The 11551-nt window shown below is 39.0% G+C and overlaps 1 protein-coding gene across 1 annotated transcript; it reads right to left on the reverse strand.

Moving 5' to 3' along the window:
- Positions 1 to 4266: 4266 nt before the first annotated feature.
- LOC112569500 (galectin-3-binding protein A-like) lies at positions 4267 to 10654 on the reverse strand. Its single transcript, XM_025247309.1, has 3 exons — positions 10534 to 10654; positions 5894 to 6041; positions 4267 to 4379 (listed from the first exon to the last, which is right to left on the reverse strand). Exons 1-3 carry the CDS (start codon positions 10589 to 10591, stop codon positions 4301 to 4303), a joined length of 285 nt encoding a protein of 94 aa, XP_025103094.1. The 5' UTR covers positions 10592 to 10654; the 3' UTR covers positions 4267 to 4300.
- Positions 10655 to 11551: the final 897 nt, after the last annotated feature.

Here is an 11551-nt window from a genome sequence, read left to right on the forward strand (position 1 = left end):
TGCCTAGGCATTTTTCTCTCTTTTTTTTTAAATGTCAGTGTATATGTGCGTGTAAGATATTTTAGTAGTATTAATTTTTGAGTGTAATAAATTTCTTTGACTTGAACTGTTCATTTTTTTCTTGTTAGTGTTGCGTTGTCTGCGCTCAGCTGTGGTTCGACTGTAGCGTCGTGCGGCGTCTGTGGACGAGCGAGTGGTTGCGAGCGTGCATCAGGTGACACTGGGGACCGTTAAGTGACAATCGGTAAGTGAAAACAAAACCTCTGATAAGCCGTTAGCTAGGTTTGTGTGATACTTTTTTTCTAACCATATAACTGCTGTTCACAACAAATACCAAGAATATTGCAAAGCGTTTAAAGAGAATGTCAATAAACAGGTAGCAGAAAAAGAAAATTGTCTTCTAAACGTGCGATGGGACATAATATCTTAAGAATACTATTTTGAGGCAGAATAAAAAAGATTTTAATTTCTACTTCTATTGCAAACTTTCGCCATTATCATGGAAATTATAATAACAAAAAATATTACCTTCATCCACTAATGGTCAAAAGATGGTATTTGCTTTACGTAGAAACAATCCACGAACCTCACTGGTAGAACAAGATTTTTGTTTCCATCAGAGGAAATAGTAAACGCTCTTTGGCGAAGGTTTTAAAACACGATGGTCCTTTACGCCCGTCGTGGAAAGGACTGTGGAAATCCGGTAGCCACCGAATCTTTTTTTTGTGGCGGCCGAATGAGTGCGTGCGGATTTTTTTTGTTTTCTGGTCAGCACACCGAATCTCCCGTCGCCAAAGAGGAACGTTTTGTGTTAACACGGTCTTTAGATTATAAGGCTACGCTGGATTTTTATCATGTTAAATGATGATTTATTGGATCAATTGTGTAAAAAAATAATTGTGAGTGAAATGTGTTTAATGATTGCGTTAGACTACACCTACCTGTTGAATCCTAACATCCTGCAGGCTACCAAAGCTTCTTCCTGTCCAAAACCGTCACGACACACTGTGTTCCATTCTCCATCGTAAAAGATTTCCAGACGTCCGGCCTCCTCTGTGCCATTGACCACACGAGCTTTTAACTCATGAGCTATTATTGAAAATAAAAATGTGTTATATTAATAAGTTACTTACGTCTTTGTAGTAAAAAATAAGAACAGGTTGTGAAAAATTTCATGTTGCATAATTAACAGATGCCTAAATATTTCTTCCTCTTGTTTTAAGCGTTGCTAGTAACATCGTGCTCACCTTATGTATGTACAAATGTTTTATTATTAATATAGCCATGTAAAACATGGCTACTTGATACATTCAAGCTGTGCACCTGCAGAGGGCCGCCACGCCAGTATATATTGAATATATACTTCTACAGCAAAGTGCGGATTAGAATAGTCAACAAAAAAGAAAAAAGGAAAAAAAAAGTTTTTGCATATGAAAATTATTTGCAGGTAAGAAGTTAAGTCGCTTGTACTCTAATCCCTGTTACGGCAAATAGACACCACTTGTGATATCCGTAGAGCAGCATTCGTACTATACAGTTACTTACTATTCGATCTGTACCGCGCTTATCTATATGTTGCTGCCTGTAACGTTTTTGAGAAGAGTGTTTAAATGTGTCTGCGAGCGCGTGTAAACATCTACATGTAAACCACGCTCGCCGCACTCTTCCACCTTTTTCAGCAAAAAGGTCCGGCCAACGATTAACACATTTAATGTTTAGGAAATTAAATGAAATGTGAATGAAACAAAATAAAATAGCTCTTCTCCCTCACCGCCCAACCGTCTCCTATGGTTGTCTGATGGGCTGGCGAGATGACCGACTGGACCAGCAGATTAAATCCAACGAATTATATCACGAAGTTCGTGAGTCTAAGGTGGTTAATGCCACATCACTTGTATCGGCGAAGCTGATATATTCCAATAGAATTAATACCTACACCAAATCCACGGTGACCAATGCCATATCACTTGTATGGGTGAAGTCGATACACTCCCATTGAATCCATACACCTCAGAATACAAGTGATAACCTCCCACTGAAGAACGTTGTATATAACGTTGAAGGCAGTTAACACAATGCTTACTCTTTACAGAGCTCTTGACTCACTCACTGCTCGGTCTCGACTGTCACGAGAAACGTTAGATCCACTAACTTCACTCGTTCTGTTTCCTCTGTTGACCAATCAGGTCTTTCGCGACCAGGTAACTAGGACGACCACTTCACAGCCTTTCTTGGAGACTGTGCCGACCAATCATCATGATGTTGCAGCATGGCTTCTCCCTCCAAGTTGACTACCGTCGCATAGTAATATTACATAGTTATGCTGTGCCAAGCTCACTTACGTCAACTTCATACGTGACGTAAAAGACCACGCGCGCGACTGCCTTCCCCTGACATCAAAGGGAATTAAAAACAATCGGAATCTAGTTAGATTCGCCTGAATCGCGAATCGTTACAGTTGCCAAGTGTGACAACAAGAGTAGCGACACCGGACACCGGACACCAAACACCAGGCACCGACAATAATATGTTATTGGTCTTAAACAGTCAGGAACGTATTTATTTCTAGTCTTATCCATCAAAGAGCAGTAATTAAAAGCTAAAAAAGATATTGTTAACAATACCATGGTTAATTTTTTTACAAGAAATTTACAAGATAATTTAAATCCTGGAGTAGCTGTAAATGTTTAATTATCACTGGTCTGCTTACTAAAGTTGCACGCGACGCCGACATCATACGAGTGTCCACAGCTGTGTCTGTAGAGCCCCGAGTGTTGACACTGCGCCAGGCTGGTTTCGTTCCCCACACACCGCAGGTCATCGAACAAAATAGGACCAGAGCCTGCTCCGTACTTGACTGACCCCACGGATACTGCTGTTGTCCTGTCAAACATAACATACGAACAGGAGAAGATGTAAACATTTAAAATGACATACTGTGTACACTAATGAAAACACATACATGTAGTAAAACATTCCCGGACATTAACCTCAACTTTTGCTAGTTAAGTGAATACACAACATCTGACATGTCGGTTTGTGTGATACTTTTTTTTAACCATCTACCTTCGGTTCACAACAAATACCAGGAATATTACAAAGCCATCCTGTGCAACATCTTTTTTTTTTCTTTCCTATGTAAAATCGCCGAGAAACAATCCAGGTGGTGAAGCGAATAAAAAAGTTCTTCTCCTGTTTTGATGATCATACAACTGTGTATCAATGTATAATAAGAAAACAGAGGAAGCCACAGTAAAAGACATTAAAGTGGTCCGAAACAGCATATCCCATCCATAAAGATTGATATGTCAACCCAACCTCGAGGTCCACACAATGATCTCAAAGAAAACCAGAAAATCAGTAAACATCAAGTGTTTCATAGAATTTCAATCCCACCACACACAACATCTCCGCAGACGGCAGTATTTTCTCTTCTAAACTTCAAATGGCACACAATATCTTGAAGAAACATTTTTATGGCAAGAAACGTTTATTCTGATTTTTACTTACATTGCAGAGTGTCTCCATTGTCACGAAACTTTGCATAACCAAAACTAACACAACAATATAACAAACTTTATCACTCTCGGGTCAGTAGACAGGTGTGGTCTCCCAGCAAGCATCTAATAATGAACGAGGCAAAAACTGTCAGTGGTTTAAAAAAACTTTTCCTTTCAGAGGCAATAGTGGACCTTTAATAATTATGAACTAAACTCACTCTAGAATATCAGGCTACGCGGTTTTTGTTTCATGCTTAAGCCATTGGATTAAACGCGTAAAAGAATCGAAAATTATTGTGAGTTCAATGTGTTTAATGATTGGGTCAGACTACACCTACCTGTTTTATCACCTAACATCTTCATGCAGCAGCTCCCACAGCCGAACCCAAAGCTTGCTTCCTGTCCAAAAACTTTATGACAACACTGTTGTTCCAAGTTCCATCGTAAAAAGATTTCCAGACGTCCCGCTTCCGCTGTGCCACCGACCACACGAGCTCTTAACTCTTGACCTAAAATTAAAAATACAGATATTTTTCAATAATAAGTTAATTACATCTTAGTCGTAAACCAAAAGGAACTCGATGTTAAAAAGTGCTATGTTGAATGATTAACAGAAGGCTACATATTCCTACTATTTTTAGTATGACCGTACTGCAATTTTTAACAAGATAAATTAAGTGTTGAAGTAGCTGTAAATAGTTCTGGTCTGCTTACTAGTGTTGCACATGACGCCGACATCCCACCAGTGTGTACAGCCGTGTGTAGACCCGATGTTACCACGCGCCAGCTGGTTTCGTTTCCTACACACTGCAGGTTACTGAACAGAATGAGACCAGAGCCTGTCCGTACTTGACTCTACCCACGGCTACTGCTGTTGTGCTGTCCGACATCAGAAACCAAGAGTACAAGAGATGAACATTAAAAATATACAAACTCTTTACTAAAGTTTGTAAAAACATGTATACAAGCTCGCTTGCATACACACCTGGAACACTTGCCACAGAGCATCCCTCAGTTTATATCATGTGACCGCTGCTGTTGCTGTTGTTGTTGCTGCTGCTTTTAACTTTTCTCCTCTTGCTAAACATTACCTTATAGTTTTCCTTCTCTGTTCTATCACGGTCTGCGCTTCCTTTCGTCTACTTCTCTACAAACTCTCCGTACTTGCCCTCAGGCTTGGTAGGTTGGATGTGGTTTTAGGACCACACCTGTAGCACCCTTTATATCATCAGATTGTCTGGATCTGTTTCCACTGGTCACTCAATACACATCTTTGTTATCTTATTAGTTGCGGATATTTTAAAAACTTTTTTGCTTAAGCCTTTTACTTTTTTTAATAGTTTACGTCGATGTCTCTCTCATTTGCAAGTCTTGAGAACCTCAATTTTTGTACATCTTCATCTTTAACTTTAGCGACACTAACTGTGCGATATGTAGATATGTAGGCAACAAAGTAAAATAATATTTATTACATTAAAATATGCAGTGTTAAAAAATAAGTGCATACTACTCCTTCAGAAAGCAAGTGCAGGACTTAAAGACATGCAGTTAAACATACCCGGACATTAACCTCAATGTTGCTTGGTAAGTAAATACAAAACCTCTAATAGGTTTGTGTGATGCATTTTACTAACCATCTTACTGCTCTTCACGACAAATTAAAGAAATATTACAAAGCCATTCTGTGTAACACATTCTATTCCTTCCTCTGTCAAATCGCCGAGATTAATCTTTGCAAGGAACAATCTAAGTAATGAAGCGAATTAAAAGTTCTTGTTTTTTTCATCATTGTTGAACTACACCCGATTTTTGAGTAAGCCATAAAAAATTTTATGTGTATAACACTGTGTCTGTCTGTCATAAGAATGCAGTGGAACCCCGACTAAAAGCCATTTACAGTGTCCCAAAGCGTGATCTTGTAAAGTTGGATGCCCAGAAAATCAGTAACATCAAGCGTTTCGTGAGAATTTAAACAAACACAAATGGCAGAAAGTATGTATGTCTTGGAAATGTGCGATAGGACACAATGTTTTAATAACACATTTTTGAGGTACAAAAACTGATTCTGACTGTGCAAAGTATCGCTATTGTCGTGATTATGTGCAGAATTAAAAAAAATATATATATATATATAGTTTATCCACTCGTGGTGAAAGGGACTGTGTAAGTATTTTGCTTTACTTATCAACGAGGTACGAAATGGCACTATAAAAAAAGACTGGTCTCATTACAGGCAATAGTGAACCTTAAATATTTTTAAACTTAACACACTGTACATTATCAAGCTAATCTTTTTTTGTTTCATGTTTAATGATGAGCCAGTGGATCAAACTTGTAAAAGAAAGAAAAATCACTGTTATTTAATTTTGTTTTTTTCGTTAGACTACACAAACCTGTTGAATCCTAGCATCCTGCAGGCTACCAAAGCTTCTTTCTGTCCAAAACCGTCATCACACACTGTGTTCCAAGTTCCATTGTAAAAGATTTCCAGACGTCCCGCCTCCGCTGTGCCACCGACCACACGAGCTCTGAACTCTTGAGCTAAAATAGAAAATATGAATATGTTATATTAATAAATTAGTTATATCTTTGTCGTAAATGAAGAAGAAAACGGTGTTAAAACGCGTCCTGTTCCATTATTATCATATGATTACATATCTCTTTCTCTTTTCTTTAGCCGGGCAAGTAACATCGTCCTCGCCTTGTGTATGTTCAAATTTTTTATTATTATCAAAGGCGTGAAAAACATGTCTACTTGATAAACGTTTGCACTAAAGTATTTTTATGACCACGAGCATCGTCGTGAACATTGTTGTTGTCTCTGATAAATCAGAAACTTATTATTAGGTTAGAATTAGTATTTATTACTGTAAAACCGGTCATTACCTATTTGAAGCTAGCCGCACTAAGAAGCAGGCTGTGGAACTATAAGCAAATTTCTACTCAATGCTTAGTAAGAAGAGAAATGAAGTCGGGGATAAAAAACGAATTCCACATTATGAAAAAATAAAGTCGAAAAAAAAGAGAAATCTCAATATTCGAGAAAAAAACAACATAACCTTAATTTGATTATCTGCAGCGAAGTAAGGATGGAAAAAAACCTCACAGAATAGAAACTATCGGCACCAAGCAAAACCAAACAACTATTTAATTTTAATTCTTTTCTGTGGGAGAGAAAGTTCAAATTGCTTACAGGTCGTGCAGGTAAAGACTTCTGACAATAAAGAGATCAAGTGGCCACAAAAGCAATGGTAACATGTTATATTAATTTTTAACTATGTACATCATAATGTATTTTGCTGATAAGGATACAACAGATCTTTACGTCTGAAAAGACAGATCGTCAGACGTGTGAAGTTGTTTGTCGGTCAGTCAGTCAGGACAGTCGCCATTGGCCAGCACTGTCAGCAGGTGGGAGCAACATTGGATAGAGTCGGCAGCTGACATGGTTACACCTTATTGTCTATATTGCAGTATAGTCAGCAGGTGATTTACAGGAAAACAAGCTCAGTCTTGACGTTTGTAAGCCATCTATTTCTGTGGCCACCGACGCGTCTAGGATTTGCAAGGTGCTTTTTCCAATGGTTTAAACGATATTTTACCAGGTGTCTTGCCGGGTCACATGACAAAAGAAGACGAGCTGAAACTGGCAGACTGTTGAAATTGTAAGTTCCTGGTGTCCTACAAGAGTGACAATCGTCCTTCGTAGAAAGTAGATGGTTCTTTGTTCTCGGTATGAGTTAGGGAGCAGCCTCTAATACACTTGCTCTCCAATGCTTAGATTCTTAGAAGAATTCACGTGTCACATACGTAGAGAAGGATCAGAACTACCACAGATTGTTACAGCTTGTACTTGATATTCAAACTTAACTGCTATGCATAATCCAAACTACCATAGCCATCACTACTATTCTGCGTAATTCCGTTTTATATACATTTGAGCTGTTTGTCAGTTTGTTGATGCGACCTTGCAGTTGTTTATTAGTGCCTGCTAACAGATTATGTCGTCTGCAGAACTTAGACTGCATATCGTCTTTCAACCAATGGAAATGGAAGTATAATGGTAGTGGAGACAAAAAATCACCGGTGATGAGGAGCGTTCTTCACGTTCACCTACTGTGGTGCAAAGGTAAACTCGTTATTCTGCTAGCAGCTCCTCTGTGGTAGTACTGATGCTGTTTGTGTTATTTCTAGCATTAATTTGCTTCGGTGGCTGATTACTCTGTAACTCATGCAAAGAATATAGATACAATTACTTTGTACGAAACAAGATTGCCACACTCATAGGACATCAGGAAGCTAAACTGTAACAGACAAGCGACGAAAGCAGGTCTTCTTTGGTCATGTGACCCGACACGACACCCTGTCGAAGACTTTCCCCAAGACAGGGTAGCCGATGCTGACGCCGCGGTGGCCAGAGGAAGAACTGACTTACGAAGGTCAAAGACTGGACTGGTCGTCCTATACAGGACCTGCTGACTATCGTCCACCATAGGCAAGTGGCGGCCCTGTCAGCTGCCTCGTCTATCGATGTGCTCCTCCCAACGACAGGTGCCGGTCAAGGGACGACTGACTGACTGACCCTCCCCACCCAAAAGATGGCCAATAGGTTACAGAGGTCATTACCATATCCATTCGGCACCTTCTCACACTTGGTTCGTTCAGTGACAACTCTACCTCGCTGTGGTCTGTAATTGTCATCGAGAAATATAGACTACCCATAATTTGTGAAGTTATGTCTCATGTAAGATTACCATATAACAATCCATGACTGTTACCTTTCCAAGTGAGATAATTTTTTTTTCTCAAATTAATCCTTTAAAAACGATCAAGAGTATTTTATATTGTATTGTGTCCAGCAGTAGAAGTATTATCGTATTAAATAATAACGTAGAGATACAACCCTAGTAAAACTATGATGCACACATAATAGCCACAATCACTTGTTTATGCTATCAAGGTTACACTAGTAATGTTAGGCATATAGTCTAGCAAAACTCGTAGACTTCCATGACGCTATGATTTTGTTTGCTTTTTAAGCACGCGGGGAAGAAGGCCCTCGATAAAATAAATCTACAATAACCAATATTTCAGAAAACAATCTGTGTATGTAACTTTAATCTGTTATTGAAGTAGGCCCTTTGGAGTTGTCAGTTTAATTGTATAAGTAGTTAAGTACCATTTGTAGGACGAAGTGTTCACAACAACCAAAATTTACTTTTTAAAAAGTGTGCGAGGAACTCGATTATTAGCTACATTTACTTATTACTTTCAAATAAAAGTTTCACTTTTGTTAACAAATTTTAAGTTCTTCAATTATGAGGTCAAGCTGAGTCAATAGTTTGTGTAAACATAATTCATGACGTGGACTAAGGACACAAACTTTCTCTAATTAGAAATCTTGTAGAATGTCAACGGGAAACTAAAGCAAAGTACCACGTGCTTTAGACACTTTGTTTCAGGTTGAAACGTTTCCTGGACAGATATAACAAGTCTCAAATGTCTGTGCGACTGTGTGTGTTGTGAGCGCATGTGAGCGTCTGTGAACGAACGAAATAATTATAAACAAATACCACTTTAAAAGAATTTTGACTGTAAAAGAAGGAAGGAAGAAGAATGTGAAGTAAAGCGCAATGTAAGGTGACCAGACGTCCCGCTTTTGACCTCGTGTCCCGCCTGCTAATCGGGCGGGACGCCCAATGTCCCGTTTTCTGGCTTTCTGGCAAGTCCAACAAATGTCCCGGTTGTCTTGAAAAGTCACTTTTTTCGGCGTTCTTTGACGGTGACGACACCATCATCGGCACGTGTCCCGCTTTCGCACCCGAAACGTCTGGTCACCTTAGCGCAATGACTTTAACACGATATATCTGTCAACGAGAGATGTAATGAGTCGCAATATTTTGTTACTGTCAAATTGTCCCCATACAACTTAATAGTAAGTTATCACTATGCATGAGTTACATTTTATATTCCTGCTTCTAAACTTGCATTCCATTTGATACTCTAGTTGTGCTCTTCTTCCACACCCAGTGTCATGTGGTGATTTTGATAGGGACATTAATATCATCCACAACAAGGGTCTATAATAAATTGTCAATGCGTTCAAAGCAAAAAAAAAATATTTAAACAATCAAAAGGACCTTATCAACAGTATTTTAGATAAGCCTTCTGGAAATTTAATAATAATAATAATAATAATAATAATAATAATAATAATAATAATAATAATAATAATAATAATAATAATAATAATAATAATAATAATTTAACTTTTGTAAAGCGCATATTCAGACAGTTAAGGAGCATGCTCGTAACGCCTAAGAACAAGAACAAAACATGGACAGCTTGCAAGGACAGGAAAACCAATAACATAAGAACTATAAAAAACAACAGTACTAATGATAAATAAAATAGGTATAGAAAACACAGAGGTATCAACTAGAAAGAACAAGAGCAGAGCGTAACATCATATCGCAGAAGGAAGGGTGTGTAAAAGGACTAGCATTATAGCATTATGGGAAAGGTTGTTAGGAGTAATGATTACTGAAAAGGTGTGTTTTCCGTGCACGTTTAAAGGATTCAATAGTGGGTAGGTGCCGGATATGGAAACGGAGAAAGTGCCATTGTTTCGCTGCACAATACCTGTAACTAAAAATCTTGTGGCCATATGTTGTTTTGATGACAGGAAGAGTAAGAAGACAATCACTAGAGGAAGAAGGTAGTTGTCTAGCTGACACTTAAGGTTAGAGGTCAGAGAAATAATCAGTCTAGGTGCCAGCAAACAAATTCAAGAGCCACAAATCAGTGATGCAAAGAATGTACTCAATCGGAAGTATGAGCGACACCTGTGACAGGTAAATTCAATGATAATTGTCATAGACCTTTCGCATTTTCTCATGAGCAATCTGGTAACCTAATTGACATATATTGTCATAAAACGCTTACTAATCTTGCCAGTGGGGCTTTTCACTAAACACCAGTAGAGAGTTTCATATCCTTGACTAGTTATTACAGAAGTATGATGACTACTTACCCAGGCTCGGCACCAGCAGCGTGTACATGAGGTAAGTAGTGACCACCCTGTACCTCATGATGCTCGTTGACTCTGGTGATGAAGACTTACAATGATGGTGTGTCTGTGACTGACAAGACACTGGACGTCGACAGCAGCGCCGCAACTTTACACACAGCGACCAGGATGTGAAGGTCCGCGAGCAGCGATTGGCTGGCATGTGACGTGCCTGGCTGTGATTGGTCAGCTCTGTTTTATTATTTTCATATGTATGTCTCTCTCTCTCTGTCCGCCTGAGGATGTGCGTTTGTCTCTGTAGTGCAGTGAGAGTCGTGCGGTGACTGAGCCCTACACAAGTACAGCTTTACTGAAAGACAAAGCAACATGGCGCAAAATTTGTTGCAAAATGATCTTGTTTGTATGATTATCCCTAGTTAAAATAACCCTTATAGATAATAACCCTTATTAAATAACTCCTATAGAGGAGCTGCAATCACTTTCGTACGCAGAAAATAATGAGCTTTCTACTTGGTAACGTTTAACAGCTAAACATTGTCATAATTGAGTCATATACGAGAGAAAGATTCCTACAACATTTTGTGAGAATAAGACAAACATAGTCATGCAAGAAAGATATCTTGGCAATCAGAAGACCTTCTAAAACGCTTTGTTTGTCTCGAAGGTGTTATTGCCTTCATACATACGACTGTATTCTTTTCTCAGAGGTATGGTGTATGGAGTGTGTGCTCAGGCCCGTTCTTACCCCCCGCGGGGCCCGAGGCATAAGGTATGTGCGGGGCCCTTGACACCACGATCGCCACGGTTGTTATTTAATCAAATGTGCGGGGCCCTAGGCAGATGCCTCGTCTGCCTGCCCCTAAGCACGGCCCTGTGTGTGCTGGTCATTTGACATTTTTCGGAGCCGGTTGGTGATCATGAGGAATATATTGTTCATGAAACCTCAACCTCTCTCTCTCTCTCTTTCTCTCTCTTTCTCTCTCTCTTTCTATTTGTCCTCTGTGTACTAGTAAATGCTACA

The sequence above is a fragment of the Pomacea canaliculata genome, linkage group LG7 (assembly GCF_003073045.1).
Source record: "Pomacea canaliculata isolate SZHN2017 linkage group LG7, ASM307304v1, whole genome shotgun sequence".
NCBI classification, from domain to species: domain Eukaryota; kingdom Metazoa; phylum Mollusca; class Gastropoda; order Architaenioglossa; family Ampullariidae; genus Pomacea; species Pomacea canaliculata.